The following is a 14552-nucleotide window of genomic DNA, read 5'->3' as shown; positions in this document are numbered from 1 at the left end:
TGAAGAGACCTAGATTATTTACCATAATCTACACTGTACCACTTTTAGGATCCATTTTCATATAAAGATAAGTTTAAATATAAGTATATATTTATAACTGTAGGGGATGGATATGATAAAGAATGGAAGATCAATTTGGAAAGGATAGCATGACTTGCTTCATCTAAATAAAAGTTATTTGAAGGAGTATCTTAAGTTTTGAAAATGTTTTAATTCATCTAGTTTCATTATAATAGCTGGTATTAAAACAAACAAAAGATCTTAGATACACATTATTCCCTATGAGGACTGTTGTAGTAATTCAAAGTAGTATGTAACTGCTATTCTAAAGGAAGCTTAATTACAAGTCTGAGACACTTCCATGCTAGAAAAGCACTCTGTGATATGATAGCTTACTAGGAACAGTTTCAGTTTTAGAAGCATTTGTTCTTAGAATTCCTTATGGACCCTATCTGCTGCCAGCTAGCAAAAATTAGATAACAAACTCATTTTCACATTAAAAATAATCCTAGCTACTGAGGAGGCTGAGATTGTAGGCTTGTGGTTCAAAGCCAGCCTGGGTAGGAAAGTCTGTGAGACTCATTTCTAATTAACCATCAAAAAGCCAGAAATGGAGCTGTGGTTCAAGTGGTAGAGAACTAGCCTTCAGCAAAAAAGCTTATAGATAGCCCCCAGGCCCTGATTTCAAGCCCCAGACACAGCAACAACAACAATAACAAAAACGAACAAAAAATATATATAAGCCACAGTGTTTGATCAAAGAGTGTGCATAGTTATTCAATATAGGAAATGAGATTACTCCTATTTCAATGGAAGTGTTGTAATGATAGAATAATGAAAAATCATGAGATCATTAAGATTCTTCATACATTATATTTTATTAATATTTGTTTTTGCATGTACTGGGTATTGAACTCAGGACCTCACACTCTCATGGTTTTCTTGCTCATGCCCAGGACTTTGCCACTTGAGTTATATACCTCTAGCCCAACTCTTTTGCTTACTAATTGAAGAGAATCTTACGGACTTTTTGCCTAGACTAACTTCAAATTAAGAACCTCCAAGTCTCAGCCTCCTGAGTAGCTGGATTACAGGGGTAAATTTTTTTTTATAGTATTCATAATATAGCTGGGCACTGGTGGCTCACACCTGTAATTCTAGCTACTTAGTATGCTGATATCTGAGGATCTAGGTTCAAACCCAGCCTAGAAAAGAAAGTTTGTGAAACTCCTATCTCCAGTTAAGTACCAAAAACGCCAGAAATGGGGCTGTGACTCAAATGGTAGAGGCCTAGCCTTGAGCTAAGAAAGCTCAGGGAGAGCACTCAGGCCCTGAATTCCAGCCTCAAGACCAGCACACACACACAAAAAGTATGTGTACTTTTGACATTTAATCTCTTTCTCATCCTATTTGTTCTGCTTTTTTTTTTTTTTTTGCCAGTCCTGGGGCTTGAACTCAGGGCCTGAGAAACTGTTCCTGGCTTCTTTTTGCTCAAGGCTAGCACTCTACCACTTGAGCCACAGCGCCACTTCTGGCCGTTTTCTATATATTCCCAGCCCTTGTTCTGCTTATATTTATTTGAACGTATTTAGTGTCCATCGAACATTAGATTACATTTTCTATGATTTAAAAACATTCATATTTCTAGAAATCCTTTGTAGTGAATTTTACAAAAGTATTTGTAGCAGACTGGACATGAACATGAAATTTTTAAAAAGGTAATTCACTACAGATAATCTGGGAAATTTGGTGTTAGACTGAGCAGGAGTCAAGAAATTCTATGAAAGACCACAGAGTAAACATTTTAGGTTCATGAATATGGTCCCTGTTGCGATTATTCCACTTCTGCATTGCCTCAATGGATATGTTATGTTCTAATAAAACTTCAGAAAAGTAGAACCAAGCTGGGTGCTGGCAGCTTATGTCTGTATCCTAGCTACTCAGGAGGCTGAGGTCTGAGTACTGCAGCAGGCTGGAAACCAGCCCAGGCAGGAAATGACTCTTATCTCTAGTTAACCACCCAAAAGCTGGAAGTGGAGCTAAGTGCTAACTGGTAGAGAGCTAGACTGGAGCATAAAACCCAGGAACAGTGCCCAGGCTCTTGAGTTCAAGATCAAGACCAACACACACACACACACACACACACACACACACACACACACGACCATCAGTTTGCTAATCCCTGACACAGAAGACAGAGAAGGTCTGAGGTCTGGTGTGCATGTTGAAGAGGAAATGCAATTCTGTCTCTCTCTGGAGCAAAGAGCGAGGATCAGATAGGCTACTTTATGTCAGATCAGCTTTTAGCTAGGCTTTTACAGATTTTTTTAATATAACACCGAAGACTTTTTCTAACATTTAGAATCAACGAACTGTCTTGTAATGTAGTGCTCACCCTGTTGAGAAGCCCACAGGCAGAGGCTAAGTGAATGTGTGCGCATACTTTCAGAAGCAAATCCTGCAGTGTGCAGAAAACATGACAGCAGATCCTGTCTGTCAATGCAGAGGACCCTAAATTTTAGGACATCCACACATACATGTCAGCAATTTAAGACTGTTAATATTCCTCTGCCAAATGAATAGTGAAATACAATGTCAGTTTCCTTTTTTTTGGACTATGCTGCTAAAAGCTGCCAAGAAAAGTCCCGTTTGGTGGGAGCCATAGGTAGGTAAAAGGCAGGTGCTGGTGAGCAGACCCTTAATAGTAGCTCAGGGCATGCTGCTTGTAAGGTAGTCGTCAGCTAGGGTTTCTGTGTCGTTTTCCACCTTTGGTCATGACTTCAGAACACCTTATTGAACTGTGGCTTTCTTGAACCTTCCTTTGAGGCTGCTCTTTCCTTCTTAGTAAATCTGCAGGGAGAGGCAAGGAAAGAGACTTGGGTAGGCCTAATCCTCCATTCTTCCTTAATCACCTGATTGGGGTCTTTTGACCTTTCCTTGCAGAAGAAGTTGTCTCTCTGAGGGGAGTCATAATCAGGAGAATTCAGTGTCATCATAAGCCAGTGTACATTTGGTAGGCAACAAGGGAGGAACATTTTTAAAGAACAGGCAGCTTGGTACATGCCTTAACGTTTTTTTAATTTCGATGGGTCTAAGATGTTTGTTCCCCCGCCCCCCCGCCCCTTTTGGAATCAGAAAGAACTTTCTTCACTGAAATTATATAGTCTTCAGAGACAGATGCTAACCAGACACTCCACAAAGAAGGGATTTAAATTTAAAAAAGTCAAACTGGAATTTGGTCTTATGTTAACTCAGGACGGAGGGAGCCACACAAATGACTCCTTGGTTGGAAGAAGCAGCTAATCCACCACAGTCGCAAAGACATTGCAAGGCGGATGTTTCTTTAAAGTCAACCAGAGCTCAAGAGCTGAGTCAGCCTGTTTGGAAGCTGGAATGTGCCACTTGGAATGTAGCAGGGCAGGGCCCAGGAACCTGAGGCCACAAGTGGCCTAACTTCAGGAGCCAGAAATGCCTCTCTGCACTATTTTAGCCTGTCAGTGAGGTACATGTCCAAAGAGACACCAAAATGTGCATCTAGAGGCAAGGAGGGTATCCCTGAACCTGTGTGTGTGTGTGTGTGTGTGTGTGTGTGTGTGTGTGTGTGTGTGTGTGTTGTCATTTCTTCTGGTATGCCCTGCTTTAGAAGTTGTACCTGATGTACAGGAAAATGCACACCTGGACTGGACATGTGGCCCAAGTGGCTAAAGAATTGCCCAGCAAGCAAGCAAGGGGTTCTGAGTTCAAGCCCCAGTATGAAGAATGAATACTTACTATTCATTCACTCTCTTCACATATATATATATACTTCTTCAGTTTTTATTTCCAGCCCACCCAAATCTTCAGAGTTAAAAACTGCCACGAAGACAATCAGCAAATTGTGGACATTAGCAGCAACAGAAGGCATATTCTTCTAAATCCAATGAGACCTTGTCAACTCTCAGGTCAAGGGCTAAAAATATACTAAGGCTCTGATATACTTCTGGTCCTTAAAAGGTGAGTGTGCTGCTATTAGGATATCTGAGTTCAAATCCTACATCTGCATTTTTTTCTGTACAGCTCTGGGCATGTAACTGAGTTCTTCAATTTGTGTACTTGTGACTTGTGGAGTTAATGAGGGGGCAATAGAGCAGAGAGAGTCTCTGTGTCAGCATTTGCTAGCCATCTAAGCTCCCAAGCAGGCCCACACAGTGTTTTCCTAGGTTCAACCACCTCAAATAAAGAGACTGTGATCCTGGTCAATTGATCCATTTGGGAATGACATTCTGTGGAATTAAAGCCAGAGCCTCTGCAGATCAAAGATGAGGGCTTCTAGAGGATTCTATTTCTCTTTCACAAGGCGCTTAAAATGGATTGATGTAGAAGAAACAGTATTCCTTATTTATTTATTTTTAAATACATGAACTCCAATGTTGGTTGGGGCTTCAGGAGGTACTTGTGTTTCAGTTTCACTTTACACTTTTGATCATTCAGCCCAGTCTTGATCCCTATTCAGTTTTTGCATATATGTGGGGCTTTTTGCTGTCAGAGAAAGAACTATATGTAAGGGGCAAGTCAGAGAAGTGGGCGTATCCATACAGTGCCTTCTATATCTTTGCTTAGAGCCAGCCACAGGAGCTGGTTATTATTGAGGTTCAAATGTGGGTGCAGACCACATGTCAGAGGAGTTTTTATTTGAAAAGACTGGCCATGGCTCTCTAGTTCACAATGCGAAAAGCAGTATTTTATCCAAGTGCATGAGTTTGTGAGGCCTATCAGTCAGTGGGGTCTATAAGCCTATGTGTCAGTACAGCCAATACAAGAGATCCACCAAGACTGTCAGAATAGGAAAGTGACCGATTTACAGAAAAGCTTTTGTGATGGCAATGCACAAAGAACCTAACGAATGTTATTCAGACTCTCTTGCCTGTGAGTTTTTGAAAAGCTGGTGACAGGGTTAAAAAAAAATCTAATCATTCCACATTGTGGGAAACAAATCATGTCATTATTTTGGGGCATTTTCTTTTGTGTTTTGCTCTAGCTAGCAATCTTGCATAGGCAATGGTAAAGACCAGCTATCTGAGGACCCAGGCTTCGAAGACACAGGCATGGCTGTATTCATTTTAATATGAACCATGTGTTCCAATCAAAACAACATCTGACCCTTATGTTTCAAATAGTATGTATGCTTCTCAAGGGGTCTATTCAGATAGATAGCTGTTGCCAGGTTTATTCCTACATTTTTAAATATGTCTTTGGCCCAGATGAATTGCTCATGTCTTAATGTGTCTCTAGATACTGTGTTTTACTCCTTTAACCTCTGTACCTGAAATCTTTGGCTCCTAGCTCAAGCCCCAAAATTGTTTTTAAGGGAAAATCCAGGAACATTCAGTTGCCATGTTTTTGAAGGGGGTGATATTTTAGAGCAGAAATTTAAGTAAGTTGTTTTTAAAGGTTAAATTACCCAGGAGTGACTTAAAAATCCATTGGATGTAATGATTTCTATGTTTAAATCAGGACAAAGAACACTTTCTTTTGACACTAAGTTTTCTCTGCTGCACAATATACCAAGGCTTGATTTGTTACCTAGTATGAATATGAAGTGAAAAAAGTAGTTAACTATTTTATTTTTGAAGCTCCTATAAACAGAAGGATCAATTCAGTGAGAAAGGTTAAATAGAACAGCAGTGTGCTTAGGAGCCAGTTAGCCGAGCTTTGCCGTTGCAATACTGTTATGTCACCAGTTGAAAGGTCCAGGGCAAATTACAGGCTTATTTTCCTTATCTAGAAAACAGAAAGGCCCTACAAGAATGGATTAAATAGCACAATGTTTGGTATTCTAGCTTCTCAAAAATACTAACTGCTCAATGAATATAAGTACACTCTTTTCCCCCAAATATCTGGAACAAGTACTTGAGATACTGATTTTGGAGTTGATTTTTGATGTTGTTTATAATCTTTGTATAGAGTTAACTGCTCGAACATCCATAATCAGAAAATTGATAATGCTCTGAATGTTCAAAAGATGTTCTCTCTCCCTTCCCCACCCTCTCTCTGTGTTTACTGAGGCTTGAACTAAAATAAATCTTGGGCTCTATTCCTTATCTCTTATTTTTGCTCAAGGCTGGTACTCTATTACTTGAACCACAGCCCAACTTCTGTCTTTTTGTTAACTGAAGAGAAGATTCTACACACTTTCCTGCTGGGCCTGGGTTTGAACTATAATCCTCAGCTCTCAGTCTCCTGAGTAGCTAAGATTATAGGTGTGACCCCGCCCCCCCCCCCCCCCCCGGGGCCTGTCTGAAGTTCAAAACTTTTAATCAAACTCCTAATAGGCAGTGGAAAAGGTTGAATTTTTTTGAGTGTTATGGGTTTTAGATATTTGGATTGCTCACCCTGTCTAGCTTCATTTCAAAATTGAAATCTATAGTCTGGTCCATACAGAAAGGATTAGTACATGCAAAGTCCTCTAAGGAGCTGAGACTTTCATGATTTTTCAAGATGCACCCAATTCTTTCTGACTGGAGAGAAGCACCAAGTAAGAGAAAGGTAAAGGATGAGACAGTGTCTATGACACTATTCCCATGTCCTGTACTTCATTATCTGATAAACCTGCCTGGAAATGGATATACACCTGGCATGCTTGAGCTAAAGTACACCTGGAAATAAAGTTCCAGAGGTTTCTTAATGTCACAGGCCCATGGATTCTTTGTTTTTCTTTTTTTTTGGTATCGCTTAACCTACTAATAATGATGGAATACTTTAATATAGGCCTTAGATTTACATCTACATACACTTCTGGAAGATCACTCTAAAGAATGTACATCTTTATGTACATTCCTAGATTTTTAGAAAAGATTAAGCAAATGGAAACAGGGCAAGAGATGCAGATCTTAGTCTGGGCTTACAATAGATTTATATATGACGTTTATGATAAGGTAGCTATTTGGAGAAGAAACATATGGGTCCTTTGTGAGTTTTTGCTTTGGTCTGTTGTTTTTAATGTATAAACACAAGCTGCTTTATGGTCTTTTCATGGTCTAGGCACCTACCTTTTTTCTTTGGAAGTTCACATCAAGTTTCATTGAGGCACACTTGTTCAATGTATTTAATCGTCTAAAAAGAAAGAAAAATGAGGTGATTACTACCATCAATGAAACGAAGTCTTCTTTTCGCATTGATAATCTTTTAATTTCAGTAAAGCTGAAAGTGAAGGAACAATCAATTTTGTCTCAAGACAGTGCTAGATACCAAAAAAATCAGTTAGAAGGGAGTTTCTATTTGTCTCCTGACCTGATAGGAATCTGCCTTCAAGTTTACTAATCTCTGCCCTTTCTGTAACCCTAACCCAGCTCTTTTCTGGTTTCTTTCCACCATTCTTAGAACCTATCTCAATCATTTTAGTTATACTTTCACCAGCAATCGCCCATCAAATCTATCCTGTTTATTACCAAATATGAATGAACTCAACCATCTGTCTTTTCTCTTTCTTTTGGGAAGTTGGGTTACATGGAAAATGACTTACGTTATACCACCGAATTAAACATATGTTAAAGCCTTACACCCAGTGTGACTGGATTTGGAGTAAGGGGGTCATTAGGAGTAAATGAAGTCAAAAGGGAGGAGCCTAGATCCAGTAGATTCGTTTCCCTATAAGAGAAAATGCCAGAGCATGTCCCTTCCCCACTCACCCACCCCCAAACACTGGAGAAGGTGGCTATCTACAAGTCAGGAAAATGTTCCTTTTCAGTTGTAGCTTCCAGAAGTTGGAGAAAATAAATTGCTGTTGTTGAAGCCAGCCCCTGTGTGGTATTGGGTCATGGAAGCCCACACTGACTGAAACATGCATTTTCATTTTTACCCTAAGCTAGGCTCCCCAAGTTAGTACCTAGAAAAGTTCCGTTCATTCCCCCCACCCCACCCCACCCCCAGTTGGCAGACATCAAAAAGATTCAGTTCCTTGGCCAGGTCCAGCCACTGCTGCCAGTGAAGAAACAGAAGCTATCAGTCCTGAGTTCTTTTAACAATCCTTTTGTACCATGACTTGAGTTAAAGTCCCAGTGCTGCATTTAAAAAAAAAAGTGCTCATATTTAGTGGAGGTATGGCTCAAGTGGTAGAGCACCAACCTTGAGCAAGAGCACAAGGGCCTGAATTCAAACCCCAGTACTGGCACAAATAACAACAACAACAATAATAAATTTGAAAAGCAACCCATTCCTTCATCATCAATTGTATCTGTAGGCTCATTGTTCATTTGCACTTCTCTTCTGTAGTATAGGAAAACATAGTGATTTTATTCTTTTTCAAAGCTAACCCATTAGCTTTTTAAAATTTTATTTCAAACATGTTTGTTTAATCTACCACTTCATCTGGGACTTGTATTTATTTCTTTTGGGTGCATGATTCTAAGTCAGCTAAGTTTCTTTGTGTGTGTGTGTGTGTGTGTGTGTGTGTGTGTGTGTGTGTGTGTGTGTGTATCCTCTCTCTATATACTTATATATGGATACATATACACATATTTAAATTACCAAAGGGATAACTACCTTTTAGAATAGAAATCATGTTGTCATACAGCTCATTTCCCAATACTGACCAACTAGACAGAACTTTTCCCACTTGAGACTAGATATCTCATTTATTCTTTCTTAGCTCAGCTCTCAACTCTCCCCACTCCCTTCTCCTCTTTAAGCTCATTCCTGTCAAAAACAAGCTGACTAGCCAGTTAATTACCAAAAGATCCCTGAGCAAGCAAGCTCCCAATCTCTTCTCAATCTTATTTCCATCACAGTCTTTACTAATCACTGCAGGACTCTCCTTTCTCAGCTTGTGGAGAATATCCTCAAATTTCATTACTCTGTAATGAATTCTTTTTTTTTTCCAGTCCTGGAGCTTGAACTCAGGGCCTGAGCACTGTCCCTGGCTTCTTTTTTTTTTTTTTGGCCAGTCCTGGGCCTTGGACTCAGGGCCTGAGCACTGTCCCTGGCTTCTTCCCGCTCAAGGCTAGCGCTCTGCCACTTGAGCCACAGCACCGCTTCTGGCAGTTTTCTTTATATGTGGTGCTGGGGAATCGAACCTAGGGCCTCGTGTATCCGAGGCAGGCACTCTTGCCACTAGGCTATATCCCCAGCCCCCCTGGCTTCTTTTTGCTCAAGGTTAGCACTCTACCACTTGAGCCACAGCACCACTTCTGGCCTTTTCTATATATGTGGTACTGAGGAATCGAACCCAAAGCTTCATGTATATGTGGCAAGTATTCTACCACTAGGCCATATTCCCAGGCCTCTATAATCATCTTTAGTTCTCTTTGATGAAATTCTCTTTGAAAAAACTTTTATTATTTGTTTCATTTTTTAAAATCACTATTATGAACTGCATTTAGTATACAGAGCCAATCTCCTTTTCTACTTACCACTCTTGGTAAGTAGCTCTCTTAAACTCTTTTATTGGTGTTTTCTTCTGATATTACACTAATGCTATTACTCTTTTTTGCAGGCAATAATGGAATTTGAACTCAGGGCCCCATGCACGCTAAGGCAAGTACTATTTCTGTTGAAGCAAGCTCCTATCTCTTATGCTGTTACTTCTTTTTTAAAAAATTTATGTAATTATGGGAGCTGGGGATATGGCCTAGTGGCAAGAGTGCTTGCCTCGTATACATGAGGCCCTGGGTTGGATTCCCCAGCACCACATATACAGAAAACAGCCAGAAGTGGCGCTGTGGCTCAAGTGGCAGAGTGCTAGCCTTGAGCAAAAAGAAGCCAGGGACAGTGCTCAGGCCCTGAGTCCAAGCCCAGGACTGGCCAAAAAAAAAAAAAAAAAAAAAAAATTTATGTAATTATCTACTGAAATTTATTTTAGAAGATGAAGATCTGTCTCTTCTTATCTACTCCTGCCTCCCACCCCAACTCTTTGCCTCATCCACATAATTTCATAATTTTCTGAAAAATCAATATTCATGGCTTATTATGACCATGGAAATTTTACTGACACAGTGTCACATTTAAATCATTTTTCTTTTATTCTCAACCATTCATTATTATTTTGTTAATAGATAACTCATTTATTTCCTTCATTTTCTATGTGCTTATTCCTGAACTCAAACCCAAATAGTTCCCTAATTATAACACTCTATCACTAGATATTCTATCAATTTAGTTTCCTTAGAGACAGGTCTCTGAGAACCTTCTGAGCAATTCTTAGGGTTTGCTGTTCTTCTTTTTTCTCTCTCCCCTCCCCGTCCCTGCTCCTGAGGCTTGAACTCTGGGCTTTAGGCTTTGTCACTGATCTCGTTTTGCTCAAAGCTGGCACTCTACCACTTGAGCCACAGCACCACTTCTGGCTTTCTCTGTGATTTAATTGGAGAGAAGAGTCTCACAGAATTTCCTGCCGGGGCTGGCTTCAGAAAAGCAGTTAGGATTACAGGTGGAGCCACCGGCGCGCCTGGCATTGCTCTTGTTTTTTAAAAAAATTCTTTTTTCATCATGAGATGATCCCATCTCTTAGAACGGAAACCCCTTATTAGCATTTTTTTTTCCTACTGATCTGGAGCTGAGTAATAAGAGAGGCCTGGGGATATTTTAGGTAGACAGTCACAGTAGGCTTTTGTTTTAGAAAAGTATCCCACCTTCACTTCCCCCATCTAAGGAACTTCTAAGTATCAACTTCTAGGTAAAAGTAAGAGAGTAGATGTAGGCTTCTATCTACTTTAAAATGTAAATACAAATAGCCTTCTTCAAGGTTTTTTAAATGTAGTTTGCAGTTATTTCTTTTCTTTGGTTTATTACCTGTTGTCACTGTTTGATTTCTGTACCCTTTGTCTTGTATTTAAGTTTATCTGGTTTGGGGAGGGGAAGGGGAAACACAGAAATGGTAGGACAAAGGGTGAACCAATACAACAATGAAACTCACTAGACACAATGTTAAGGATGAACTTTACAACTTGGGGAAGAGGGGATAGGGAGGGGGAAATGTAGAAAATGAGGGAGGGGTTAACACTGTCCAAAAAGAAATGTATTCATTACCTTACTTATGTAACTGTAACCCTTTGTATGTCACCTTCACAGAAACATTCAAATTAAAAAATAGCCCTCTTTAGCATGTTGTCACCCTCACCATCAATTTTTGAGCATTTTAGGGTTCCTAAAATGAGAATTGAGTCCTATTATTGAGGTAAGATATATAAATGAGGAGACAGGGAAATGAAAAATTAATGCATATTGAAAGGATTGGACATTAAAACCAAAAAAGAAAAAAGAAAAAAATTAGCTCCCTCTTTCATTTACATCACTAGGCGATACAAAGGAACTATCTATATCTCCCTTGTCCTTCTAGATGTTAAAAGATGTAAGCTCTGTATAATGAGAGAAGAGACAGGTAACAAGCAATGATCTGGCAAAATAAAATGCTATTATCTCTGTGTTTTGAAAAAGTCTTGCCTCTCTTTTAGTCCTAACTCAGTTCTTGCTCATCTTCCACCTAGAGTCAGGTAACAGCATCTTAAATGGTTATATTATTATTTCCAATGTCTCACTCTGAAACCATTTCTACTTTTCTGCTTCTTATCATATGTCACTCATTGATTAAAAGTATATGATGATTCTCTTCATCTGCAGCCATTCATTTTGTCTAGTCACTATCCATTTTTGATAGTGCTAAATAAAACAGACAATTCTGGATTAGAAGTTGATCATTTGATCTACAGTTTGACTTTAGTGAATTCTTGGCCTTTGCTGCTACAATCGAAAGGCTGTCTTCTTTACCAGTTCCTAATGTGTTAACATCTTTATGTAAAAAAAAATGTAAAAATTTAAAAACAGTTACTAACTTGGCAGCTCTGTCATGCATTTATTTACAGAAGGATTGTTGGTTTTATAATATTTTTTCCTAATGCAGTAACTCTTCCATTATGGTTGGAAGTACAAACAAAGTATCCCAGTCTACAACAAAGTTTTACCTACACACAACACAAAAACATCAAAGGGCTCCAAATGCTTTATATTTCTGGTACATAGAGAGTTTGTTATTTTTGAAAGCCAGAGATTCTAACCAGATTTGTCTGTTGGATTTGAGTCCTTTAATCACACCTAAGATCAAAAATCTGTCTGCACATCTACTTGAGGAACTGCTTCTCAGTTTGAAGAAAATGTTCTGAAAGCAAATACAATATCTGATAATTCTTTTTACTCAAAAGTCAAATTATCTGCTTTTTTAAAATGGACTAAAGTTGTGAACTGACATTTCTAAGAGAAAATATACAAACGGCCAAGAAGCACATGCAAAGATCTTCAATCTTGATAACTATCATCCTAAAATAATAATGAGGTACAACTATAAGTATATTAGAATGCCCAAGTTAAAAATCATTGGCAGCAATAAGAGTTTCCATGGATATAGAACTGAACCTCTCCAAAGGATGTAATCTCTGGAAAATTGTTTGGTAATTCCTTACATAAGCATTCAATCACTCACTCCACTCTTACTGATTCAAGATAAAAGAAATCATATGTCCACGAAAAGATGTTTACTAGAATGTTCATGGTATTTTTATTTATGTAATTAATAGTAAAAAAAAAAGTAGGTATATCCAAAATGTCCATATATTGGTACATGGATATAAGGTTGTGATATATCTATATAAGGAGACGAACACTCAACAGTTTATGTCACTAATTTCTGATAATGTAACCAGATGACATAGTACAGAGTGAATAGATGCCACATGATTCACTGCATGTTACATTTTAGAAAAGATAAGATGATAGTGACAAGAACTAGATCAGTGTTTGTCAGATGTTAGTAACAATGGAACAGAATGGTTCTATCTATGATTGTGATGACAGCTACATAACTATTCACAACTGAATACAACTGGCAAAATTAACCAAAATGTACACTTTGATTATTTTTTACAAACATAAATTATACTTCAATAAAGCTGAGTAGAGATTAGTGGGAGGGTTATCAGTGGAGATGACAAATTATAGATCTCTAATACACTGCCCTTTCATAAAAGCTACAAGAACATTGGCAAATGTTGAACAGAAAAACTCAACTTTCAGAGAATGTTGGAGCTGGGAACTGGTGGCTAACACCTGTAATCTTAGTTACTCAGCAGTCTAAGATCTGAGGACTGGCTCATTAGGAAAGTCTGTGATACTCTTATCTTAACTAAGCACCTAAAAGCCAGAAGCAGAGTTGTGGGTCTAGCCTTGAGAAAAAATGCTGAGGGACAGCATCTAGGCCCTGAGTTCAAGCCCCAGGACTGGTACAAAAAAATAAAAAACAAAAATAGAATGCTGGAAATTAATATAGGCTTGCAACAAAGTAAGTTGTATCTATCTAAGAAGAACAGCTGATTATATCTCAGAACAGTGAACTATTCCCATGTATCTTTTCCCTGCTCTGTAAGAACTTTAAAAACCAGTAACTTCACAATTAGAATAGCAATGAAAATGATCAGACTAGCAGCTACTGGAGAAGGCAGGGTAAGTCAAGCTCCTTAAAAGCGCCATTCCTTCCAAATTGTCACTTTTTGTGCTGTCTAGGAATTCCTATTTATAGGATTCATCTTATAAGTACTGCATGCTGATTGTGCCACTAGAGCTTCTTTTGGGTTCATCTTTAAGCTGACTCTGAGCTCATGACACTGAGAACAGCTTTTACCCAAGATGTTTGTCAAAAGCAGTGGCAATGTTTTAATAATGGAGGTGACTGAAATAACTGAGGAAAAATCTGAGAAGGCCTTAATCTTCCACTTTCAATTGATGTTGATGAGATCCTCAACCTAAGCAGGAAGTAAAGACCAAGGCTAAATTGTCTACTTCCTGCTTGAGTATTGAAACCATATTGTACCAAGCATAAAAAGTTCATTGGCGAGGCCTAGGAGATGTATTGACCCTAGATATTTAAGGAAGATTCCATATAATCTTATGTTATCAACTAAGTTAACTGAAACTTCCATGGTCATAAGTGACCATGGATACTAACTTCAGAGAATTAGATGAAGGAAATCACCAAACAAATAACAGCAAGAAGCCTTGAAGGGGAGATTCTGATTTGAATTCTCACATTATGATATTTAAAATATCCACTTTTAAACAAAAAAATTGTAAGACAGTATATATCAACCAATTATCTTTAACATTTGTATGGAGATGTAAAAACCAAGAAATGCCAATACAATATTGAAGAAGAACAAAATCAGAAGAGTGACACTAACTACATTCAAGGTGTACTATAAGAACACTATTCAGAGGTTAGATGGTATTGGAAACTTATATAGAGAAGCAAATCTATGGGACAGGATTGATAACCCAAAAGAGATTCACACAAATATAGCCAACTGACCTTTATAAAGAGGCTAAGAAACACAATACAGAAATACAAAGTAACATTTCAACAAATAATGTAGAAATAGATTTTCTCATGCAAAAATTTTTTTGAAACAGACCTTCCTGGGGTAGGGAACTTTTTTTTTCTGCCAAGAGTCCATTGGATATTTCTAAAATTATCAAGATGGATATATGGTCCATGGGTAGCTGTCAAGCAGCATATGAAAAACATACATGTCTGTCTT

The 14552-nt window shown here is 38.4% G+C and overlaps 1 protein-coding gene across 5 annotated transcripts in view; it reads right to left on the bottom strand.

Moving 5' to 3' along the window:
* The window catches only part of Stard13 (StAR related lipid transfer domain containing 13), a 237366-nt gene that overhangs the window by 37678 nt on the left and 185136 nt on the right, over window positions 1-14552 (bottom strand). For all 5 annotated transcript variants that reach the window (XM_048341522.1, XM_048341521.1, XM_048341523.1 and 2 more), the window contains one exon: window positions 7029-7092. In XM_048341522.1, the coding sequence (XP_048197479.1) occupies window positions 7029-7092 (64 nt within the window). The remainder of the gene's footprint in view (window positions 1-7028; window positions 7093-14552) is intronic.

This window comes from Perognathus longimembris, chromosome 3 (genome assembly GCF_023159225.1).
Source record: "Perognathus longimembris pacificus isolate PPM17 chromosome 3, ASM2315922v1, whole genome shotgun sequence".
Classification (NCBI taxonomy): Eukaryota; Metazoa; Chordata; class Mammalia; order Rodentia; family Heteromyidae; genus Perognathus; species Perognathus longimembris.
The sequence above is the reverse complement of the archived record's forward strand: the minus strand, read 5'-3'. Positions and strand labels throughout refer to the sequence as shown.